A 26,931-nucleotide genomic window follows, 5' to 3' on the forward strand; every position below is an offset into this window, starting at 1 on the left:
GCAACAGATAGATGTGCATGATTTCTGAAGTTTTTGAGCATGAGATGATAGAGCAATATCAAATGTTTCAAGTATGAGGAAGAAATTTTTGCTTATTTTGGACAAAATTACACTGCTCATTCACAAATGAAACCTCTTCCAGCAATCAAAATATGATATTTTGTGCCTAATTAGGGATTATTCTCAATACAGAAAATTTTCGTAGAAAATTACAGATCAAAACATTCATGAATTTGCGGATGATGCTATATGAAAAATTTTTCAATTTTACATCAAAACATCATTTTACATCTTCACCAAAGTGCTGACATATAGGCTTGAATCCACATTGGACGCAGCCCAACCAAAAGAACAAGCAGGTTTTTGAAGTGGATTTGGTACAATGAATCACATCCAAACGGTCAGAACTCAGACACAAGAAATATGAATTACCATTGTGTATGATCTTCATTGATTTTGAGAAAGCATTTGATTCGGTCTTCACATCTGCTGTTGTTAAAACTCTAGATGCAATTGGGGTAGAGAAGACTTACTTCAATATCATCAAGAAAATATATGACAAAGCAATTGCAAGGATTCATTTGGATAAAGGAAAAGCAAAGATTAAACTTGGAAAAGGAGTCGAACAGGACAATTTACTTTATCTCACCAAAACTCTTTACCGCTATTTCACAAGAAGTATTCAGAAAACTGGATTAGGCTGAGAAAGGAATTAAAATAAAAGGAGAATTTCTCAACCAGTTATGTTTTGTCGATGTCATTGTTATAATCAGCAGTAATCCAGATGAACTAGAAGAAATGATACAAGAACTGGTGAAGGCAAGTATTCAGGTGGGCTTGAAAATGAATCTGCAAAAGACTAAAGTTATGTTCAACTCCTTTGCATTGAAGAGGACGATTTTGCTCAACAACACAGAGATAGAAGTAGAAAGCTATGTATACCTGGGACAAGAAATTACCATGGACAGCGGAATCATTAATGAAACAGAAGGATCAGGATTGGATGGATGGGTGGAGATACGGGGGCATTGCCCCCAGCACCAAAGGTGGAGTCGACTGATCTAATGTATATATGAATTGACATCATCATCGTGGGCCCCCCCCCCAGACTTCCAAGTCTATCTCCGCCTATGATTGGATGGAGCACTTTTGGCAAAAACTTTATAATTCTGAAGAGCCATATGCCATTATGCCTGAAAAGATAAATGTTTAACCAGTGTGTGCTACTAGCACTGACTTACGGAGCTGAAACATGGACACTCACAAGCAAGATAATATAAAGGCTACAGACAACACAAAGGAGCATGGAAAGATGTGTGCTAGGCATCACAAGAAGAGACAGAAAATGAATCACTTGGATACGAAACCACACAAAGGTATATGATATCACAAAGAATTAAATCTTTAAAATGGGAATGGACTAGACATATTGCAATAAGACCGGACAATAGACGAATCACAAATATTCTGGATTGGTACCCTGTGGAGTTAAATGTCTGAGAAGGCATCCGCATGGAAGATGGATCGGCAAGATCCAAAAAGCGGCTGACGTGAACTGGATGGTAAAAGCATCAGACAGACTAAAATGGGAAAATTTAGTTACCTTCATCCAGCAGTGGATTGAAAAATGGTTAAAGATGATGACACATACATAAATGATTTTTAAAAATTATTCAAGGCGAGATGAAAATAAAACCTCTCTAACTTGACACCCGCTTAAGTTGACATATTTCTCGATCCCCTTTGGGGTGTTGAGTCACCAAGGTTCCACTGTATATTGTATTGATCAAATTAATCTGTAGAAAGTAGAAAATTATTTGTTTCATATTAAGCTTTTGTTACTGGCATAATATATAGATATTTTAAACATTAGATGTAGTCAACAAATACTATTTTCAATAGTAAATTTCATATTGAAACGAGGCAATGACAGTTTTTCCAACATGAAGTTTAAACCACAGTAAAGACTCTTATAAACCTACCAAGCATGTATGCCATGAAAACTGAATTTCAAGTACTGAATGAAGACTATATAAAGGCGAAAAATGATTAAAACAACCCTTTTCTAAATTAATTTGTGTTTTCTGAGTAGAGTTTATTATGAATTTTTTTTCTTCAAACCAGATCTAGAAAGAACAAAAACACATAACGAATGTAAATTAATTATTTATTATTTTTATATTTTTTTTGAGAAAATCTGATTTATTCTGAACAGGGTAAACCCAATCAGTTCCACCAGAAAAATAAGAGCAAAACAAGCTGAACTAATTTAGCATTTAATAGGATAAAAATATAAATATATGCCCACTATAAGAATTTTTTGATAATTTTGCATACTTCATAATTTTTTTTAGTATAAGTAATAATGCAAACAGAAGAAATTATTGAGCATCAACTATGACGAAAACATCTACTTCTTTATTAAAAAAGAAGCTTTTAAGGTCAAGTTTATTCATCTGAACATACTTAACTATTCTATTCATATGCATAATACATATATATTTTTTGATTAGCTATGAAATAACTTCATAAGTTATCAAAAATTACGCAGGCCATATATAACTATATGTGAAGACAATTTTTAATATAGATTTGAAATTTTTTTTAATGTTAAATAAATTATGATGTAATTATTATTGATGTAAATAAATTAGTGTCATTTATTTCATCAATTTTTGAAATGTTTAAGGCTCATGAATTGAGGGAGAAAACACTGCCTTTATTACATCTAGAAAGAATAACACTACAACTTGTATAATAAATTAACGATGAGAAAAATATGGCACAACAATAATTTAGTTTAAAAAAAACCAGATCAGTTTCTTTTGCGGACTTCCCTTTTTTTTTACTCAAATAATATTATAAAAAGGTTTATTCACTATGAATTATATAAATAAATATCTTAATTATTTTAAGTTTGAATTAGTAAAAAATTAAAACTAAGTCAGATGTTTAGAAATAATTAATTTAAGCAGCAATTTTTTTTTTTAAATATTTGCTATTACTATATATATTTACAATAAATATAAATTAATTTTTCAGTACCAATGATTAAAAAAGAATTTAGCAACGTTGCACTAACCACATGCATCAACTTTCCAGAAGACAGAAAGAATAAGAACGGAAAAGTAGACAACAACAACATCATCAGCAAATCAAAAAAGATTTACACAATATATGTTTATACACAACAGGAGAAAGAAAAATGCAAACAGAATTCAACATAACGTGTAAGGTATGAATGCAGGAATAGAGAAACTGGGGGACTAATAAAGCTAAATCATAAATAAACAAGGAAACAGAATAATAAGATCGAAGTACTTACTGTGTCATCCCAATCAGAAGTGCTAGGTTCATGCTGGCATGCAAAGAGAGCAAGTGCCACGTAAGTGAAATGATGGAGAATAGAGCTCTCTTGCCAAAGTGAGGTTTGTATTTGATAAGTTTGCAAGTCTCATATATTAGTGTTGCCAACTGTTGTCTTTAATGATTATTTGAGGGATACAAGAAGAATATATTCCAAAGTTTCCACAAGTGAAATTAAAGCCTACATACAAAAATCATTTTCAAGAACATTTTATTTCCTTTTAGCAAACAGTTCCCATTTATTTAGAAATACTTTAAAAAGTGAAAAGGGGGAAAAAATACCATATTTAGATTTAGATTTACAGCTGTTGAAATATTTGATTTATTATATGTACAATGCTCCATTTGGTTTTTTGTATATAAATATTTTATAATATTCATGCAAACTTCATTTTTCTACAAAAAATGTTAATTGAAAAAAACTTTCTTAGTGTATTCAGATGATACTTCTCACATTTTTTTACTCAATAAATAAAAATAAATAAAAAGTGGAAAACTAATAATATTACAAACCTTTTAAGTTCTTTATTTTGGAGCGAGTTGAATTTGATTAATGCATATAATTTTCATTTTAATTAAATAAAAATGTTCAGAATTATTTCCAATTTGGACAAAAATAGTTTTTGGTTTTTAAATATAGCTCTGTTCTCTCAAATTATATAAGACTATTGAGTATTAATTTTTACATGTGTGTGTGTGTGTGTAAAGTTGAGTCCTGCCTCTCATTCACTTAAATTTTTTTACATAAAATTGTTGATTTTTTTTCACTGAAGTAATTAATTAATATTTTTTTCAAAATACTTGAAACTGTATTTCATTACAATATTTTATCCAGAAAAGTCAACAAAAGTACACTGATCAGTATAAAAGCCATATTTCTCATTAGGTAACTATGAAAATTAAGGTTATAATAACTATAACACCAAACATTGTTATGAGCCTTTGTAGAATCTAATATAGTTTAAAAAATTAAATACTGAAGAGAAACAATAAATATTGAAGTTATAAGCCTTGGAAAAATCATAACACAGGTTAACTCATTCATTTTATAATTTACATATAACAATTCATTAAAGAAATAACAAATTATCAGTAAATAAGTCAACAGGATGTGGAAGTTCCATGCAGATAAATGGTCAAGAAAAAAAATTGTTTGGCGAAAACGAGGTGATTCTGTGATGCCACTCATAATTTTGTGAAATTAGATTGAGGTAATTTGGTCAGAAGAAGTTCAAGTTCTTACTCTGGGCTTTCTTACTCCACTTATAATATAATTGATCATTTTTGTCACACCGAGGACATTTTCTGCACACGAGAGCTAATTATACTGGGACAAGTAGAAGTTCAATTCAATTCCTACAATTTATTGATGATTCCAAATGGCAGCATTCAACATTTTGTCTTTTTTATACATATCTTGCCAAGAACTTGGTGCGCTAACCTCCCTTTGAGGGATTTTGTGGTAGCAATCTTTTTCTGTGGTCATGTTCTTGCCATATCTGCTATACCTCTGCATCAGGAAAGTTTCTGACAAAGATGGATCAAACTTGCTACACCTCTAAACATCCTTTGGTACCTTACATGAGTATCTTATTGACCTGGTGGGCTATCGCGTACTCCACTCAATATCTGGTTATTCATCTGTGTGCATGTTCATGCAAAATTAGAGGCTTTAAAAAGCCTTCTTTTAAATTTGCTTATATAATGACGCAAGACTCAAAGTTGCCCTCCATACAGTGGTTACTATTGTAGGCTAATTTTAAAAATCTTGAAAAGCTAAAAACACTATTCAGAACAAAACTGCATCATCTATCTCAAGAATGTTAATGTTGTCCTTTCAACAGCTAGGAACGTGAATGCACAAATGGACGGATTGTGTATGTGTGTGTGAAAGAAAGAAGGAATCCAAATCCTTACATTATGGGGAAGATCAAAACAGAATATGACATTTTAAATAAAAAGCTGATGCCTCTCTACTGAAGTATCTTGAAGGCATCCGGAAAAACTATAAAAAAAAGCTTCCTCAAAAACATCATTCAATATTCAGTATAGCAAAAACCAAAATCTCTGAATTAACAGAAAACCCTATATACAAATAGTAAAAATCATCAAAACCTCTTTAAGAGGGCCATCCTCTGTTCATCAGAAAACTGGCCTTAATAGAGGTAATTAAATATTAAGGTAAAAATTCTGAACCAGAAAAAATTAGACCAGCCTCATTGGGAGGTGGGTTCATTACAAGGGTACCCTATAAAGAGGGAGAGGTTTCACTGCAGTTAAAACATCCTGATTCATAACAAGCTAGAAAAGAGAAATTCTCATTTGTCTTTGAAGTCATTCACATTGATTTCTTTCTCGTTTATAATGTCTATTGATGCATATAAAAAGTTGTATGTTTTAAACTTGAAACCATTGTAGCAAAGCACTGCTATCTGACTACTCGAGAAGGCAAGAACCTGTTGGCTAAAACGTCATGTCCCTCGCACTACTCAGTAACTGTTCATTCACACAGGTCTGTAACAGCTCAGAAAAGAATAAATGTTTAGAAAAATTCAAAAATAAACCCAAAATAAACATTGAACAAGCCACAGTTTTTAATAAGCTATAGAGCAAAAAATTTACTTTTTGAAACAATATAATCCAAAACCTAATTACAAGAAATTATAATGTATCAAAACAACAAACAAAAGAAATAAATTCGAAAATTCAGAAAAGCATCAAACTATAAGTAGCAGACTACAACTTATAAAGTTGGATGAAATTTGAATTTAGTTTTCCAAATTGAAAATATATATGAAAAAATCCTGATACACCATATATTGAATACAAAAATGAAAGACTTATAACTTCAAGTTATGATCCAAAAATATTCAATCCAAAACATAACAATGGATTTTTATTATTGTATTTTGAGAAAATGAATTATTGGAAAATTCACCACTTTCAATTCTCTATATGTTGTCAAAATATGCATTGAAAATATATATGAAAATTTTTTGCCAACAACCATGTGACCTACTTTCAAAATACTCTAAAATATGGAAAAGCACCCTGATTACATGAAACTGCCCCATTTTATTTCAGTGAAATTAGTTTGGATTGTATTGAGCACACAATGGTTGATCCAGCGTGTGTGCGCTTTACAAATTTATCTAAGACTGACATGAGTTCTGCTCTAAAAGAATATCATTTTTTGTGTGGATCAAAAGTGATAGCTATATAATCTTTACAGGGATTTTGAGGCCAAGTAGAAGCATGCAAAAAATCTATTACAAACATGCCCACTCATAATGTGTGTAAAAAATAATAAATATTCATTCATAAATTTGAAGGAATCTTCTAACAGAATATCAAGTTTTTATTCTCTTTAGAAAGCACTAATAAAGATAGTGAATGTCATAATTGTTGGTAAAAACTTTCAATAGAACCCTATTATAATTTTTCTCATCATACCACTCCATTGGATACAGTCGAACCTCCATTTAAGGAACATCCCAAATAAGTGACACCTCTATTTAAGGGAAATATATCCTGATCCATGTCTTTTGAATAAGAACTCATTCAACTCTGAATAAAGGGAAAACTATTTAAAGGGGGGAAATGTTTGGTTCCATAGGTGTCCCTTATTGAGAGGTTTCACTGTATATCAACAGAGAACCATCTTCTCTTAGGAATTTATATGAATTTGAAAAAAAGAAAAAGTATAGAGTGAAAAGATTTTCGATGTGTTTTTCAGAATAGTCATTTGTCAGCACCACTCTCATGTTACTGCTGCAGTTGGAGGGAACTTCTGAACTTCTATTCTCAAAACATTTAAAAATATGAATTTTAGAGAGTTTGAGTCTAGATTTCTATTTTATGGTAAACTCAATAATCTCTCCTTACCATGTATTTGATTGTGTAGATGGCATTCAATTGAGTTTTTATCCACGAAGACTGAAACTTAATGAACTGAAAAATACATGATGTATAAAAGGAAAGTACATGAAATGATGAAATGGACAAAGCATCAGCCAGATTGTGCATGTGTGAACAGATTCATCTTATGCATTTCACCAATCTGCATCCAAGCTGAATGCTCTGAAATCGATATTAAAAACTATTTTAAACTCGTGACCATCTTGAAAACTAGAGTAGAATGTGAAATACTAATGCTACTCTACTACCTCTCTGCTTGATCCCAAAGCAATCAAGCGGAACTATTAGGTGCAGTGACACACTGGATAGAAAACACAGCCTTAATTACTACTTCGAACACAATTTTTTTCCTTGGCACCCCTGATCAATCGCATAGCATCTTGAATTGCTGTAGCACACTACCAAGAATCATTGTAATGCATCTCTCAAGACAGATTCTCCGAACTGAACTGAGCTACTTTTTGAGACATAACTATATAAATACCACAATGATTTTATTAAAACTGTACACGCAAAAAATTTCAAGAATTTTCAATGAATGTACCAAATGTACACAATGTAATTAATCCCCATTTCCTAAAAAAAGTTTCATCATACAGTGGATAGGTTATGAAACTAGTTTCTCCCTTAAATTACTCAATCACTTATGAGGAATCGATGTGATATTGAAGTCTCAATAAAAAAAAATAAAAAAAACAATGTGATTTCTCCAAAACTTATGTACTGCAACTTTCCTTGAGAGGTTTATATTTTTTATATAGGGGAAAATAGTAAAGTCTGTACAATGGAATAGAAAATGAAAATGGAATTTTTTTAAGTTAAAGCACATCTTCAGCCATTGAAAGCATTACAAGGTATAAAAAAATGAATTCAAAAATAAATTAATGATTTCCTGAACAAAGATCTTAAAAAGTGAAACACCAAAAACTATAAATGTGCATGGAAGCAGTATGTAGTTGAAGAGAGCGAGATGCATTAAAATGTAGAAGGGACTCCAAAATGTGATAACGTTACAGGATGTCATTTCTTATATACACTGAAGTGATAGATCAACTAGTTTTCCTCTAAATGTTAGCATAATTTTAGAGCATAACAACTAATGATGGCATTTGCTTTCACAATTTAATTTACTTCACAGAGCCTGTTTTTCGGTCACAATTATTATGCAGTGATTCTTCTTATTCCTGGACCATTGCTACTTTGGTTTACGAACAGGCTTATGAATACAAGTAATGAAATGTTCAGATTGTAGATAGGCCACATGGACCATGTCTGAGGAGATTCTAAAATGACTAAAAAGCAGAGACATCTATGTTTAAACCCGAATCTGTATCTACAACTGAACAGGAAGTGGATGTAATAGTTACGCAGCTGGCATATCGATTTTCAGTCAAATTAACTTTTTAACAGCAGTGAGCACTTTATGCATTATAAATGTTAAATGCGTGAGAACATATACTATAAATTTTATGAGCCATGGGGAAAATTTTCATTTGGCTATTTTTGCATATGCATACATTTTTACAGGTTGTGGTCTGAATTTTTAACCTAATTATTTGTTTGTCAGTACATCATTCGCTCACATAAATAATTTAAATTGCATTTCTGTTTCAATATATGAAAATTATTTATTTATCAACTTTTTTTTAGTGAATCTGAGCTGCAGATATGTTTTGGGTAATTTTGAAAAAAAAACATAGTAAATATACGAAATGGAAATAACTATTTTGTCACAATTATAATATTGTAAAATCGTATTAGTTTTTATGTTCTTTCAACACACAAGGTTGCTGCATTTGAGAATGTAGATTAATTAAACAAACTAATAAATATTTGAATAAAAAAGTATCATAAAAATAACATTAATTTCATCACGGTTTCTATTTCTTGTTTTTATATGACATAACATTTTTTAATAGAGAAAATACTTTATCAAAGAATGTCATGAAGTTTGTAGTTACCTATTTACATATATGTTTAGAATTGAAATTATTCAAAAGAATGCTGTGAAATTAAAAAACTCTCAAAATACTAAAAACCAAGTAGTAATGTATTATTATCTTTGTAAGGAAACTAAATTGTGAAAGCATTAAATGTTGGAGGGATATATGGAGATTGTATCAACAAATGCCACTCAGATTGTTAGCACACACACCAATCAACTTGTGTGAAACATTCCTTAAAGATATACTAAAAAAAGTTTTTCATTAAATTAAAAATTGGAATCAAACTGCATGAATGTTTTCTACCCATAATTGCCCACACTTTCTGAAAAAATAAAGCTCTTTCTACTGATATGCAATCGCAAACAGTTTAAAAATAAAATGTATAAATAAAAAATTGTAGAAAGTTAAATTGTATCAATATATTTTTCACAATATTTCAAATGTGTGAACTAGAGAATTTAATAAAAAATTTAAATAGAAACTGTTGTAATTTTCACTGAAACAGTTTCTTCAGCTTCTGAAAGTCTAAATGACATTCAAGTGTCAATGAAATGGATATTTTTCAACACAATATAGACAAGGAAACTATAGTTTCACTGCGCATCTCAATTCAAGTTAATCGAAATGCCAAAAAATTCAGAATGAACAATCAAATCAAATGGGTTTATACAATGTGATACAAAAGTTTACAAAACTTATCAACTGTAATTAGTTAATATGCCTGTTTCTACTGAACGTTGAATCAAAAATCCAACTTGTCTTCTTTTTTTACTTAAAATTCAATATAACATTAGTCCCAATTTGAGAAGACACATTTTAGAGGCTGAAATATAAATTGGGCATTTCATACTATACAGTTGTATACTTATGGGTTGTCCACAATAGCATCATAGTTAAAAACTTGCATATGTGATAATATACATACCTCTTCAACCAAAGAAAATCAAAGTTTGATGTGTCTAGAAATTTTTTGGCATTTCTATGAGAAGTATATGAAACTACAGATAATTAAGAGATCAAATACAAAAAAAAAAAACACACATTTTTAATACCTAGAAAATGTACTTAGTTTTTTGTTTTTATTTATTCATTATTAACAATTTCAATAAGCTAATTGAGATGAGAAATATTTCATTTTTTTTCAGCAAAAACATTCATCATTATTGATAAAATGAAGGATTTTCTCAATACAAAAACTCTTTCCCAACAACTAATAAAAGAAAAAAAAGTATTCAGAAAAGAAAATATGTTCAAATATATTTTCTTTTCTGAATACTTTTTTTTTCTATTAGTTGTTGGAAAAGAATTTTTATATTATGCATACTTTTGATAATGAGAATAATATTCTAAGATAACAGTAATTTTAAGGAAACTAAAATGAAACTATAAAATCAAAACTCCAAAAATTTTTTATAAACTGTGTAACCATTCTATATTTCTGTAACTATACACCTCATCCAAAACCGTGATACTTTTTTTATCCAATATCTAACAATCTAAATAAAAACTACTGTTATAAAAAGAACCAAAGAAACAAAACCATCAGAAAATATAGAATGTAAAGTTGAAAATGACTTGAAATGAAAATTAAAAATTTCATGAAAAATTTACAAATATCAGCTTATATAGAAAGATTGCTATATATGTGTAATAATATAAGAAAATATACCTCCTTTCCCCTTGTGTGGTGTGTGAGCACACACACACACTTCCTTTCTCTTTTTCCTCCCAAAAACCTATCTCTTCCTTCGTCCAATTAGGGACCAACAAAACTTGTTTGTACCTGTCCCCCCCCCCCATCTCACTTGTTTCCGCTCTACCAAGACACTTTGTCATGATGCCACTGTGATAGGAAGTATGCAAGAGAGTTTCTCCATATATAACATATATTGATACATTTTAACGTAACCAAATCTCTTAAATAAATAAATCCTTAATTCATTCTACCAGCCTTATAATTTTAATTCTCATTTTTTAATTATATGTCATTGTAATTTCTAAGGTGTTAATGTGAAAATTATGTAGTCTTGAACTCATGTGTAATTAATGAAAAATTATGTTCTTGATTGAAGGAAATAAGTGACCTTTCCTTTTTAAATAATCTCAATTTCTTTGATTTCAATGCTTACTTTTAAGTGTTTTTTAATAGTTTGACTGATTGCTGATGTACTATTATGAGCTTACTTCAAAAAAAATTATGACAAATCAGGCATTTAAAAAATAGTATGAAAAAGAGCAAAATAATTTCAAGTCATTTCATACAAAGGCAAAAAAGTTTGCCACACAAATTTTTCAGTTCTTGTTTTTAATAAAGATCGAGTAATTAAAAAAAAATTGATTAACAATATAAATTTGTGTTTTTCTATAATTCTGTAAATTCCTTGAATTTGCACAAATTATTTTCAGAAATTTAATAAAACACCATGAACCCCAGATTTAACAACTTTCAATAACCAGCAAAAATAATCATTAAATTGAATATGCTAAGAAAGATAAGAAAATTTAACAAAAAAAAATGAATATTTTAGATCTACTCACCCTTTTATTAATAGATAACTGAGATTCTGTCAACATAAGATATGATTTCTAATTTTTCAGTCAGAGAAAATAGATATTTTCTCTTTACAGTTTAAAATCCAATATGCATGAGGACAAGATTTACTCAGCAGGAGTAAATATCAATGATTCTAAACATGAAAATTTCAAAAAAATATGGAAGCTGTAATATCAATACCAATCTCTTTATATTTATTTTTACAGGGTAATAAGAAAGAAGAATGTTTTCAGGGTATGGATTAGAACATAAGGTGATTTTGCTTACACAGTAGCTGGCCAGTCACTTTTTTTATTGTGTGTTTCTGTACAGTATAGTAATGACTTTTTTCCCCTTATCCATAGAGAATGAAATCGGCTTGAATGAAAGAGAAACCAAAATTGCAAAAAGCAATTTAATCAGTTTTTTTTCAAAGCTATCTTAAAAGCATATCGTCTGCATTCAAGCATAAGTCACTCAGTCCAGTTTTGTGATTTTGTCAATTTAAACTTTTAAGCCATTATGAAAAACAGTAAAAATTATTTTAAAGATTTCTGACTCCTACAGCAGGTTTTCTATCTTTAGATAACTGGTTTGTGGTTCATAATTCTTCATATCATGAAATAATGAGAAATTCTAATCAAATGCAGTAGTACGTCAAACTGTTTTTTGTGGACTTACTGACTTTTGCTTGAACGCTGATGATACGATTATTGAAATATGATTATTAGAGCATGAATTCACCATAATTTCTATTCCGTTAGATGCTTATGCCTCCAGTAGATCCGACTTTTTTTTTCTATTTTCATAAAGATACCAACAGTAAAGATTAGCTGACAACTGAACAATACATCACCTTTTTGTTATTGAAGGTTCTGGTACTTATTGAACAATAGGCAAAATAGAATAGAAAGACCTGGTATAACAATTCAATAACATAAGGGGGAGAAGAAAATTGAAGTTGGTACTGGAAATCAAATTTCAAACACATCTTTTCAGAAGAAATATTTTGACATTTTATCGTTAAAGCAAGGAAATTATTAAAATCTATCACTAAATTGGGAAACAGACATCATAGATTTCAATGGAGTTCTGCCCAGACCATAAAATGTTTTCATTAAATTGAGTAAATTATTAAATCATGGATGATCAAATCATTTGACTGGAATTTTCAAGTTAATTGATGTAATAACATCAAAATCAAAAAACTGAATCATCATGTCAGTTGTATCAGATTAAAAATATTTACAAAAATGTTTAAAGTAATAATTCAAATAAAAATCTGTTCTGATTTAATAGGAAGTAAAAGCATCATATAAATTGAACTGCATGACTATTTAATTAAAGATAATAAGCTGGTTCTACTTAGTATGATGCAGTTGTATCTTATTATATATATATAAAAAGCAGTTGGCAACACATGTGAATATGAAACAGCAGTTCTGCTCACAACTGAAACTATTTTTTCATATTGGACATTTAAATAAACTAAAAGTTTTATTCATTACAAGTAAATTTGTTGATAGGAGAGAGGCCTCATTAAGTCTAACAAAATATATAAATAAACAGCAAGAATAATAATTAAAAGTCATTTTGGCAAGAGGAATACAATTCATAACACACAAATATTTAATTTTTTTTAACATGACTGAAATAAAATACTGAATTAAGCCGTGTAACTCTTTATTAGTTTTCATTTATAAAGCATATCCCAATTTTCAATATAGTTTAAAGCAATATAACTATAAATTCTAAAGAAAAACTTTAGCATTCACCAAACACAGTAAAAAAATTTAGTTTTATCAATAACGTTTTAAAAAAAAAATCAGCAATCATCATTATTTGATTTTTCTTATGTATGGTAAACTATTTGATTTCTAAATTACTAGTAAATTCTGAATATCAGATTGCATTTTGTAAAATTGAGCTCCAAATTATAGATGATGCTTTTAATATATGGTTTTCCTCCATAATTTGTTATATCAATATTATGAAAACCATTTAAATTTGCTCAAACAAAGAAATCTGGCAGTAGCAGAAATACTATATCAAATAGGTTCATTCGATGCAGGGTATCCACTTTTATTATTGTCCACTAGTTTACTCATAAACTGTTAATTTTAGAGAAAACTTCCAATTAGAAAAATGTTATAAATGCTGTTACACATTATCTTATAGAAGCTCTAAGTCTAAAAAGCTATTTCTGAAAAGTTACAAAATTAAACTTTCTATGCAGTTTTTATATCATTCTTATTTAGTAAAATTTATAAGTAACAAAATAATTGGTTTTCCTGTGGCAAGTTGGTAGAGTTAAAGTTGAAGCATCTTTACTGCAGAGAAAAGGAGGGGTATGCCCGAAGTTATTTCAGAGATACATAATTTTACCAATTAAATTTATTCATAAAAAGCACCCCCACGACTCCTAATATATGTCACTGAATGAAATCTTAAAGCTGCATCAACACAGCATGCTGTCCTTGAACAACTTGCTGAGCTCCCATACAATATGAGCGAAGCAGCAGGCTACAAATGATTTATGAGACAAGAAATGAAAAAAATTGCTTGCAAGGATCAGAACACTGTTGATACATCAAATAAACTCATATCCTGCCTACAGGATCTTGTATGGTAAATGACTGCAATGACAGTATTGCAAATGTGTTGTGTGTGGGGGAAAAAACAAAGCCAAGGCTTATTTATTACTCCTAAAGAACTCAAGTAATCATTAACTTCAGTTTGCAAGCATAATTTGTCTCTCATGTGTCAACCATGATTTAAAAAAAAATCTCCATTATATATATAGAGCTAATACACTTGTCGAGTCTTTTCTTCCATTGCTGAAAACATTTTTGAAATTCATCTGTTGTGATGCCAGACAGCACCTCTATTGTTTTTGTTTGCATCTCATCCATGTCGGCAAAATGCTTTCATTTCAGGTCCCTCTTCATCCGTAGGAATAAAGAAAAGTCAGACAGAGCTAAGTCAGGTGAATAGGCTGGGTGGCACATTGCAGTCATACTATTTCTTGTTAACAATTGGCCCACTGTGAAGGAAGTTTAAAATTGAGCATTGTCACGATGCAAAAACCAGTCACCCATCTCTTACAAATTGGGGCTTTTCTTTGCACACTGTTGTGCAATATTCTTAGCAGCTAGGTTGTAAAAAAAAAATAACATTCATATACTTCAGTTTTACTCATAGCAATACCCCTGCAAGTTGTTCCTAACATCCTAACAGTTTCTGCTGCTTTTTCCCAAACAGGAAGCAAAACTTCACAGCCCTGCAGTGTTCACGAAAGTCTGTCATGACCAAAAATGAGGAGCAGGCTAAACAGTTTCTATGAAAAAATTTATGGATGCCAAACGCAACCTTTCCAAGCAATGCCACTTGGCACATTGACTCAGAAGGAGTGGCTTTATGCTTACTTAGGAGGAGAACTGTGTACTACAGATGCTCCTCCCTTTCCGTAAAGTGATTCCTGTTACTTTTGGGTACCCCTCGTATCTTGCTTTGTTACCTCTAGTTTCAATAATTTACTTATTTTCCTTCCAGGAAAGATGTAATTGGTTTTAGATGTACATTTTAATAGATCAGACATGTCCATTTTATAATAAATAGACCCAACCATTCATAATCATGACAGAGCTCCTAGCAAAATCTGTTTGATTATTTCCTTAACCAAAACTCATGTGAAGAAAGAAATACAATTAAAAATTTTTAACCTTCAAAATGTTTATAGAATTTTGGTTTTTAACCCTCCACAGAATTTTTCCCAGACTTCTATCTAACATTTGCATATTTCCATGACTTTTGTCAAGCATGTTACATTTTCCCTGGCTATTTTTCATTTCCCTGACTTTTCAGATTGCTGGGAACCTTGAGAGAATTTTCACCCCTTTAACAATTAAAAAACTTTTCTTTGGACCTTGAACAAGTATCATTTACTTAGTTCTTTCATTATCTTATAGATTCAAAACTTTTATACACATGCTGGTAAAGTTCTGTGAATGGTGGATAATAACATAATTGTTTTTGAGTTTTTCTATCAAGTTTTTCATGCAGGTTTATTAACTTGAACACAGCTAAATATTAATACACTATGAGCATAAATTAACTACAAACTGTGTTTGGAGTATATTGTTAAAATAAAAAATCATTGTTTTGTTAGATAATATAAAATTTGGTTAGTACAAAATATTTTTTGTCCCCTTCTTTTTCAATTTTGTCTTAACAAGGGGTTTGATTTCGTTCATAAAAATGGTGTACTTCATTGCACCAGCGTAGCTACAGAAGTATTTTTATTAAAAAAATTCTAAATATTAACAGCAAAAGAGTTCAGAAAAAATCAGTGATACAAATCAGTTTTGCAAATTCCATAATTTTGGAAGAATTACATATACAATCATACCAATCATTACATATAATCAAACTTTTATACAAAGTTTTATTTCAGAAGAATTGAATAAATTTTCAAGTTGGACATGGTCAAACTGCTGTTTTACCAGTTGATATAAAATTTTATAAGTAAGAAGTATTTTTGGTGTTTCTTTGTCTTAATGGAGGTTTGACCGCACAGATTTTCTTTAGTAAAATAAAGTAAGCAATCATATGACTTATACATAATGTTCAATGCAAAGGAACTAAATGGCAAAAAGAATGCATCAAATTGACAACTTACCCTGCCTCTCTCTACCAAATTTGTTATCATAACAATTATAAAGACTCTCTGCTCCCAAATCATGCGCCAGTAATCATCAAATGTTGATGGAAGGGGACCTTGCGTACCAATATATGATCCAGGTTTATTATATCCCTATTGCAAGTCAAATCGATAGAAAATAAATTGAACAAGTAATCGTACAGTAATACCTATAAAATTCAAAATTACATATGATCATGTATAAAATCACATAAAAAATTTTCACAGTCAAAGATTATGACTTTGATTAAATATTTTTAAAAGGGATGGTTAGAACTGTCTAATAGTGCTTTCACAAAGGTCCCTTAATATTGATTAAGAATACCAAGTTGTGGAGTTTATAAAGTTAGTTAATTTTTAATGCTATTAATAAAATATTTCTTAAGATATTCATTTTCAGATGGAAACTATATTTTATACACACACACAGGAAGTTATTTTTATTCTTAAAAGTTATTTTATATATGTTACTGCCAAAGTCTGTTTGTTCCAGACTCTGCCACGAAGCTGAGCTGGAAGAGATCCCAACAACGAGATAAGTCCAGTGGCAAAGTTCTGATGTTCATTCATTCATTGCTAGTGTCACATTGAAGTGTGGCCACTTTGTGAATTGGCCGAAGTCCAAATTGCAGAAATGATTCGGACTTTGGCCAGCCATTTCATGAAGTGGCTGGAGATCCCTGGCCAAAGCTCGATGTGCTGATGTAAGACAGCCCAGTAGAACCAAATCCATTTTTTTAATCGCCAAAGGCTGAACACATAGTGGGACGGAGAGCAAAGCAACGATGAGAGAAGAGATCAGAGCAGCGAAATCAAACACACTGATTCCAATGTGCCTGCGTATAGCAGCGCGCACCATAGCAGAGCGGGAATTCCGCCACAAGCGATAATAGCAGCATATTCAAGATATTTTGTTTCCGTCGCTCTGCTTGCTTGTGTGAAGCTTCAAGATGGGCATTGAAGGGCTTGTTTTCGCTGTTAAAAAGCGGTAGTGAGATAAAAAATGTCACCAGAATCGTTCTCGACGTACTTCAAAAAGGTGTGGACGATCAAATATATATATTCGTATATTTCCCGTCAAACGTTTTTCTTGTGCACGTGCTTAACCAAACCGAAAATGATTTATATTTTGAGTTTTAAGCTAATTTATCATGCACCATGTGTGGGTACATGTATTTGAGTAGTCTGAATTAAAAATCATGTATGTTTCTGTGGAAAAATTGGCAAGTTTTATTTGTTTGTTTATTTTCTGTGTACCGTCAATATTTCCATACTGGAAGCAAATACAAATACAACGCCACAACAGGCAAAATGCCCAATCAGGTGGCTGAGAAAAAGATGCCCATAAAAATATGGATGTCAACTGAATATAGCAGCATACCGAATGTTTTTTATGCTGGATTTTTGGATGTCAATGACTACGTTTCTTGTGTAAAAAAAATGAAGCCAACAAATATTTATACAAATAAAGCTATTCGGGGGGGGGGAGGGATTTCCCACTTCTACCCTCCCACCTATGCTAATAATATAAATTTAAACAGTTAAATGGTAGGGAGTTTTGATAAACTTGATATTATTCTCAATTTTTTACTCCTAAATTTAGTAGAAAATATTATTGATCTTTCAAGAAGTGATCGCACTCAAGTGCCATGGGAAAAGATGTGTAAGGAGGAAAGCAACCAAAATATGAGGAATATTTCCATAGTTTATAATTAAAAATGGCGATATTCACACATTATTTCTAAATTGTTGTCTGAGCAATGATTTTTATAATTATGGAATTTTTAAGCATTCTTTAATTTAAAAAACCAAGCTGATAGCAAGTTTCTATTTGATACTCTCTGCTCCATCAAACGCTCCCACTATGTGAACTACGTTCCTTGCTCGCAGCTATATTCTCTCGTATCACTTCTCTTTCTTCGTTTTCATCGCTTTGCTCACCGCTTCCACTATAATCTTAGCCAAAGTGTGATACATATCTATATATAGCAGCTGTATTGGATTAGCTCCATGTGACGAGAGGAAAAAAATGTACAATTTTAGAGAAAAAACTGCAAAAACCATGATAAGTTATTTTAGATGTACAAAAATCTCTAGAATTTGAGATTTTTTTTTCAAATCGATTAAATCAAATGACCGAATACAAAGCTCCATACTTGAAAATTTTGAGAGAGAGAAGTATTTGTAATCATTACTATGAAAATGTTTTTTAAAAATAATTATATATGAAAATGCTACAGCTTTTATATAATTCTTTAATTTCAGCTAGCACTACTTTGCATGTCAGAAAATTAAATATTCAAATATTCAATTAAATCAGACTCCAACCTAACCTTGAAAAAAACCAAAAATTTTTTGCCATATAATACAGTCGAATCCCGTTATGACGAATTTGAAGAAACCGGAGAAATCATTTCGCTATAACGAAAAAATATTTAGTTGTAAAGGAATTCCAAGTATTTGCATTGTTCCTATGTAAACTTATCTGGGGGATTAGAAAAGTGTTCGTTAAAATGATATTTTCACTATAACGTTATTCCTTAAAATGGGATTCGACTGTATCAACAAAGCTAATAATGCAGTTATTGTATAATCTGTAATTGAAAAGAAATTCAGTGAGTGCAGCCAATTTTTTAACAAGTATTCAGACAATAAATATCATAGTTTTTAGTTACCTTTTATCCATTAATGATAAAATGTCTTTTTTTAGTGCCTATTTCAGACATTTTTGGTGCCTTTTTACCTACTTATTTTGATTGACCATTTTTAGTTTCTTTAATGTAACTTCTAGGCTCTATTCATGATTAATAACTTACAGGTTATTTATAACTGTGCACTCATCAGAAACAAGTATGTATTCTGTTATGCAACCTGAGGAAAAAGTATTCAATGATGGGAAGAAGAAACGAAGATAATGGGGGAAAAAAACGTTTATTATATAGAATTTAAATATGTGAACCATCCTATTAATAAATTTATTAGAGTAATAGTTACATAAGTGTATGTGACACAGTTTAAAAAGATAATTGAAGCATATGTGTGAGCTAAACCCAAGTGCTGCACTGCATACCTGTCACACTTTTCCAGAATAAAAAAAGTTCAACTTCCATGTAATTACTAATTTTATTGTAACCTAGAAACAAAACAATTGTTGAAAAATGCTTGATAAAAGCTCAGAACCAATATGAATAGTTTAATTAGTTTATATTTTAATTTTATGCTCTAATAGCCTTTGATTGCCAAATTCAGCAATTGTAAAAATCTTATAAATGAAACTATGATAGTTCTATTTTCATTTCTAATTTTATTTTGAAGCCATGGTTTGCTAACTTCTGCACTAGAAAATAATGCATCAAGGAAATATAAGGTACAAGTAACAGGAAATAAAATTTTACGAACATCTATGTAATTGGCATTGATGTAGTCAAAAGGTCTTTTCTGTCCAGGATAAGGCTTTAAAACTACTCTGGTATGGTCATCTGCATGGAAGAAATGAAATCAATCAATATTTTGTTTAAAAAAACAAAATATTTTCAAACTTATGAAAAGAGAAAGTGTTTTTTTCTCTGAAAGAGAGAATCTCTGAGGAAAGGAATCTTAATATAAAAGAGATGAATAACATCTTACATCAATGATAAAGTTATCACTTTCTTGCAATCAGGGGAAAAGGGCAATGAAGCCATTAGGAGCCCTATGGATCTCCATTCTAAAAAACATAGACTCCCTTCATTTAATAGCCAACAATAAAATGAGAAAAACTACCAATCAGATATACAGTAGTGCTTCAGTTTGCAAGCATAATTTGTTCTATGAACATGATGGTAATTCAAAACACTTGTTTATATTAAAAGTAACTTCCCTAAAAGCAATAATGGAAACTTAAATGATTTGGTCTACAACAGTGGTTCCCAACCTTTTTTATGCCATGCCCCACCAAAGCATTCCTGAAATTATGATATTTCCCTGTACTTTTGTCAGGGGTACCCCCCCCCCCAGCCTGGTGAGAAAAACTTCATAGTTCTACAATAAAGATTTTTTTTTAATGTGAGAGCCATTTAGTTTTTGTTTTGCCACCTTGAATTTTAAAACCAGGGGTCTTTGACATTAACAACACAGTCAAACCCCTTCCACTGAAAGAGAAAAATAAAAAATTCATCAAGAAATTGTTTAAAAATTTGAACTTATAAGAAAATGATGGGAATTCGGATGGTTCCAAGCTAACAGGAGAACTAAAAAATTGCCCCCCCCCCCAACAATCAATTGCCCAACATTGGGAATCATTGGTCTACAAACATCTCCCTCATGTGTCAGCCAGGATTCTTCTCAAAGATAAAGTGCATAGGTTGATTTATTAAATATTATATTTTTGCTTGTTTTACATTGAAGGATTGAGTAGTTTTGGAATGATACAATGATACAAGAGCAGCTGCTTCAATTTGAACACCTCACTTGCATTGATAAAGCTGTTCAAAATTTGTTTAAAAAGATTGTTCATCTTGCAAAGCACCCATAAACCAAGGTACACATAATTTGACATTTTACTATATTAGCGCTTCTTTCATCACAGCCTTCTAGATTTATGGATGATGCTCAAGTGACATTTTTTCGAACACCAAAAAACCTAAAATCCATATCATAATAATTCAAAAGTCAGTTATCTGTTAAAAAGTTTTGGACTTTCAGCTAAGAACAAATTTTCTTTATAGTTTTGAGCAATGCAACTTAGCATAGGCATACGCAGGATTTTCTCAAAGATAAAGGGTTTAATTATTTTTTTCCTTCTGGAGATTTAAGTTTTTCCTGAAAAAGAACACTATAATCTCAACTCAGGAGGTGGGGGCATGATCATATACCAATGCAACTTGGACACTACCTGATGATGCCAACTGTTAGTGTTGGAAAAACATTAAAAAAAAAAAACTTGTACCAAAAACAGCCCATTGTCCTAAGAAACTCTCAACTGATGACAACTGCAAAAACATGATAAATTTTTTTTGGCATAGATCATCATGCCAAATGAATTTCCAATTTAAAAAATTTATTGTAAAAAAAAAAAATCTTTTATGTCCACAAGTGATGTGGATTTTAAAGCAAGATTTATGCAAGTGATGTCATTTTTCCACAAACAATCTGAAAAAACAATTGAAACAAAGATAAAAAAAGTCAAGAAAAATCTCAAAACGTTTAGCATATCTTTTTTGTCTTTCAAAGAATGACTATAATCAAGTGAAACAAATCATAGTAACCTGTGCATTTTCTTTGCACAATGTAAGTAAATGAGGTGCAGTAAACTCCCGATCATCTAACACTCATAGGTCCAGGAGTATATTAAATAATCAAGATCATTGGATAACTGAAGGAGAATATTATCAGCAGGATTTTTCAAGTATACAAACAAACTATATAAACATAATTACTATAAACAAAATAACTATACCAGCATAAGTAAAATGTTATACACTAGTGTTCAAAGTTAAGAGAAAATTTATGCATTTTGTTGAATTTCTGGAAAAACTAATGAACATATTTTAATGAAATTTGGTGTAGATTTCAAAGTTATATATGAGAAAAAACTATATCACAAAAACTGTAATGGTACACACTCATGGTCAGCAGTAAGACTCATCAGTATAAGAAATGTCTAAATATAACTGCAACTGAAGCTTGAAAAGGTTTGAGCAGAAATACTCGAATTTTTAATGTCTGCGGCACCCTTGATAATTTTGAAATTTATTACAGCACCTTCTCAGAGCACATCTGCAGCACCCCAAGTTGCAGTGACAAAAGTGATTTAGAATCACAGCCTCACCAATATTTTCAGTGACAATATTCCAAAAATACCTTGCAACACACCCTTTGGTTATTGCTAGAGTGTCTTCTTTGAGCTAATGCAGCATATGTGAAAATAGTTCACATCCTTTACATAAAGAAGTCTTAAAATATGTAGTATTTGTCAGTTTACATTCTCCTTGTCCACATGCTAACCAGCAATGATTGTCTATGTGTAGAAGGACTTCTTGACTCATGCAATTTGGAAGTCAAGTGGTTATAGCATAGTGGTCTGCAGCTATGCAGGACTGGGTTCAGCATGGATAAGTACAAACACTAACAATTTCCCTGGGCAGAGCAAATGGATGTTTCATTTTTTTTTTATACAATACTTTATTAATGAGAAATGTGGAATAAAGAGAAAAAAGGGGGGGGGGAGAATCACCAAGAAGCCAAATGATGGCCCTTAAACCCTAAACTGCAATCACAAATTAAAATTTGGTACGAATCACGTAAGCATATAAAAAAAAAAAAAAAAAAATCTTTTCACACAACATGTATAAGAGAAAAGAGACTTGTGAAAAGAGAGGAAAAAAAACTAAACACAATATGAATTGATAGAATGGATTTGATTGTCATGGTGGCCGCAGGCATGTGATGATAATATTGATTGTTGAAAAAAAAAAGGGAAAGTTCATTTATAATGTAAAAGATGCCCAAATGCAGTTTAAATGTAACGTATCTAAATTTAAACCATTACAAAGATGGTATTTTTTCAGCCTTAAATATACTAAGAAATTGAATTTTCTGGATGTTATGCCAAAACTGATATTTGGAAAGAAGTGATTTGTCTCCGAGAATCGGTATGCAAGGGGACCCAGGTTTGATTCCCGGAGGAGACAAATCACTTTTCTTTCCAAATATCAGTTTCGGCATAACATCCAGAAAATTCAATTTCTCAGTTTAAACAATTATTTATGCGATGATTTGGTTATATTTTCCACCATCTTAACTTGATGAAAGGGAAATTGCTGCACATACGTTAAAACCTCTCGTGGATAACCAAAACTCATTTCAAGTATGTCATATTACACAAACATAGGGCCCTCTAGTACCTTCATGGTTCAGTTGTAGATACAGATTCTTTGACACAAAATGCCTTAGTGAGCCTCAAATAGCCATCTCTCCAAATTTTTACTGCAAATTAGAAATCGCCCTGTATAATCATGAAATTCCTAATCAGTTTGAAGATAACCAATGACCTCATAAAGCAAAAAAAAAAAAAAAAAAAAAAAACCGTATAAATGGGATAACATTGTTTTTTATACAGTCAAACTCACTTATAACAAACACAGATATTATGAACTTTCACTTACAACGAAATGTTTCAGTGTTCTAAGAATCTCGAAATGCTTATCTGTGTTATTTTGATTGCTAATAATGAACACAGATTTCAGCAAAGTATGCCTATAATGAATTTTCAACAGATTTTTAAGCACATTTCCCCGAATTTCTTTGTAATCTTATCTAAATCTTCTTATAGGTAAATCTACATTTCTACAATAAGTAGCTTCAACTGATAATGCCCCCTTTTTTTTTCTTGGAAGGCATTCTGTTAGGGCATTTTTGAGTATTGTATAAGCCTCTTTGCTTCCCTCCTTTTTCTGTCATGTTCTATTTTGATTGCAGAAAACCTCATTTGAAAGAAAAAATGAAGGTTTTTATTCTCACAACAATTTAACACCTTTAGTGCAAAGTAACCAGATTCGGACGTTGGTTGTGGTGGTGTTTTCATGTGCGAGTTAATTTTTGAGAATGTCCAAGCACAAAATGTTATCTGTTGCTTCAAAAATTGAAGCCATACAGTTGGTTTAGAGTAGAAAATAAAAAAAAGTTTCAAAGAAATTTGTCATTTCTCCAAGTTCAATACCCAATTTTGAAGACGAAAGAGGAATTAAAAAGAAAGTTTTCAGATGGTGAGCTGACCATCTCCAGTAAGAGATTCAAAGAAAAAGCTCATACTGATGTGGAAGTAGCTCTTTTGAAAGGGTTTGAAGAAGTGAGATGGAAAAATGTGTGTATTGCAGTGGCAGACCCCTTGCTGAAAGAAAAAGCATTATATTTTGTAATATAAGCTTAATAGGCAAAATGATTTTAACGCAACTGGTTATAAAGATTTAAAAATCATCATGGTATCTCATGTAAATTAATTTCCAGCTGAAGAGCTTCAGTTGACAGTGAAGTCAGTTGCCTGCTCCCTCCGAAAACTATGGCTTTCAAGGGAGAAGAATGCAGAAGTGGTAAAAATTCCAAACTTCATCTATCTGCTATGGTATGTATGAACATGAATGTCAGTAATAAAAGAAAAATTTTCGTTATAAGAAAATCGAAAAATCCACAATGCTTTATAAAGGGGAAAAACTTCCTATAGCATGCACAGCAAAGAAAAAAAAGCATGGATGACTTATGAGATTTTTTCTGAATGGTTGAGAGAATTTGATGAGATGAGCCTTAAGAAATGAAACATTTTGCTTCTAATTGACATGATGAAACTTGGATTCACCTGATGCAAAAAACAGTGATTGCTCCGGAATTTTCTTTTTAAGATTATGTGAGTGTTGATAACATCATACTGGTGGAAACCCAGATGAGTGACACGGACATTCTCAATGAAATTTAAAATAAAAATTATACGATTTCAAGTAAAGATGAAGCTGTTGTTAAAATAAAAAATTATTCCACACCAGGTAGCCAGTCTGAGTTTGTAAAATCTTAGAAATTATTTCACATTCCAAGGTATAGATGTTCCAGCATTAGACAAAGTAGAAAAACATTTGACATACACGATCATATCACGAAAGAAACAAACAACCACCTACATATATTTTTGTTGATGTTTGTTGACACAAGATTTTTAATTAAATTTAAATTATTTAATTTTAATTTATTTATTTTAAGAATACTTAGATTATCGAAAACTGCATGTTGTTGCATGTAAAGGATGTTTAATTTTGCTAATATACATCATTTTTCAAGCCGGTACAGATATAACGAAGTTCGCATATATAATGAATAGTTTCACTGATTTTTTTTATTTCATTATAAATGGGTTTGACTGTATTTTCAATATTTGCAAGAGTTCCATACATTAAAATTAACAACTCAAAACTCAAGTAAGTACAGTATAGATTAGACTGCATTTTAAAACACGAACTTACATGCAACAATATTGACGTAACGGTTTTTGTTCTTGTTTTCCATCATTTGAGAATGTTCAGATGAGAGATCGAGGTCTGTAGCTTGTTGGATAACCTATAAAAAAACAAAGTTCAATTTCCAAATATAGGGACAAAAATAAGTATTTTTTCCTTAGAAAGTTAAAATTATATCAGTCTATATATGAAATAAATGCAAAAAATTAAATTAAATAATTAAAAACTAGTAGTCTTCAGGTCTTCATTCAATATACTCTTGGCAATATTATAAATTTTTGGCAAGATAGAAATTTCTCTGGAAATAAAAACTAAGAAATAAAAGTTTCCATTATTGAGTACAATAACCATGTCTTTTGATGAAAAATAATAACTAACTGCTAAGAAACATATGAAACATGATATTTCCACAGAACTGGATTTAAGGAATATATTGATTACTGACTTTCATAATGCAGTAAAACCTTGATAAGTCGTCACCTCATGTTATCAAAAAATCATGATGGCCTAATCGGAGTGACAACTTAAGCGAAGTGCCATCAATTTTAATGTGCAATAATCACGTATTAATTTAAAGTAATATAACATTTATTAAAATATGAATTAAAATTACAATATTAATAAAATTTATAGATTGCAGAAAAAAAGAAATTGACATTTTTACAAATGCAACGCCACAACAGGCAAATTGCCCAACGAGGTGGCTGACTTAAGAACATCATGGATCCCCGAGCCATTTTTTTGGAGGCCCTACCTACTACTGCTGCACCACACATGCACCCCGCCCCCCCGCGAAACCCCCAAGGAATCGGTAATGCGGGAATGTGCGTGTACGTGTAGTGAAACCTGACGTGAAGTTTTTTGTTTCTCTGTAATGCTTGTTATGTGTAGTGCTGCCATCTGCCACCAGTTTTTCTAACTATGAGTGAAGTGTTATGATTGAATGATTTATCGTTGTAGGACTGTTGCTCTTTGACTCTCCCACCACTGTGGGGTTCGAACCCGGATCCTCGCATCGCGAGTCCGTCACTATAACCACTCGAACACCACAGGGGCAAGAGCTCTTATTACTTAACTTATTGTGTTAAAATATACTCTGGTACACTTTGATTTATTCTAGTAATTTTTAATTCAGACTAATCAGAGCAACTGTTAGAATAGTTAGCTTTTCTTCACAACAGAACTACTGCACATCCATTTTACATATAGATGAAATTTAATTTTAGTGTTTTAATTCTTTATCAGTTCATGAAACAACTACAAGATGATCTTGGTAAAATTTATCAAGTTAATTTTTCACATACTAACTACAAGGTGATCTCGAGCACAGGACCCAATTTGAGGGACTTGTGGAGGGCCTGGGTAGGGAAAAGCACACATTATAAAATCTCAATTTTGGAAAAAAATGTATGGTTTTTCAACAAAAATAATTTGTTTAAATTTTGAGCCCTAAATTAGTGGCGCCCATGAGAAAATCCAGTCTAGCTC

The 26,931-nt window shown here is 31.0% G+C and overlaps 1 protein-coding gene across 1 annotated transcript in view; it reads right to left on the bottom strand.

Moving 5' to 3' along the window:
• The window catches only part of LOC149085519 (putative receptor-type tyrosine-protein phosphatase mosPTP-1), a 222,680-nt gene that overhangs the window by 49,362 nt on the left and 146,387 nt on the right, over window positions 1-26,931 (bottom strand). Inside the window, exons 14-16 of the mRNA XM_089233576.1 lie at window positions 25,450-25,543; window positions 19,862-19,941; window positions 16,442-16,576 (exon numbers count right to left, since the gene is read on the bottom strand). Coding sequence (XP_089089702.1) covers window positions 16,442-16,576; window positions 19,862-19,941; window positions 25,450-25,543 — 309 coding nt within the window. The remainder of the gene's footprint in view (window positions 1-16,441; window positions 16,577-19,861; window positions 19,942-25,449; window positions 25,544-26,931) is intronic.

This window comes from Pholcus phalangioides, unplaced genomic scaffold (genome assembly GCF_987345545.1).
Source record: "Pholcus phalangioides strain wild (caught in Gottingen) unplaced genomic scaffold, Ppha-v1.0 ptg000007l_1, whole genome shotgun sequence".
Lineage (NCBI taxonomy): Eukaryota > Metazoa > Arthropoda > Arachnida > Araneae > Pholcidae > Pholcus > Pholcus phalangioides.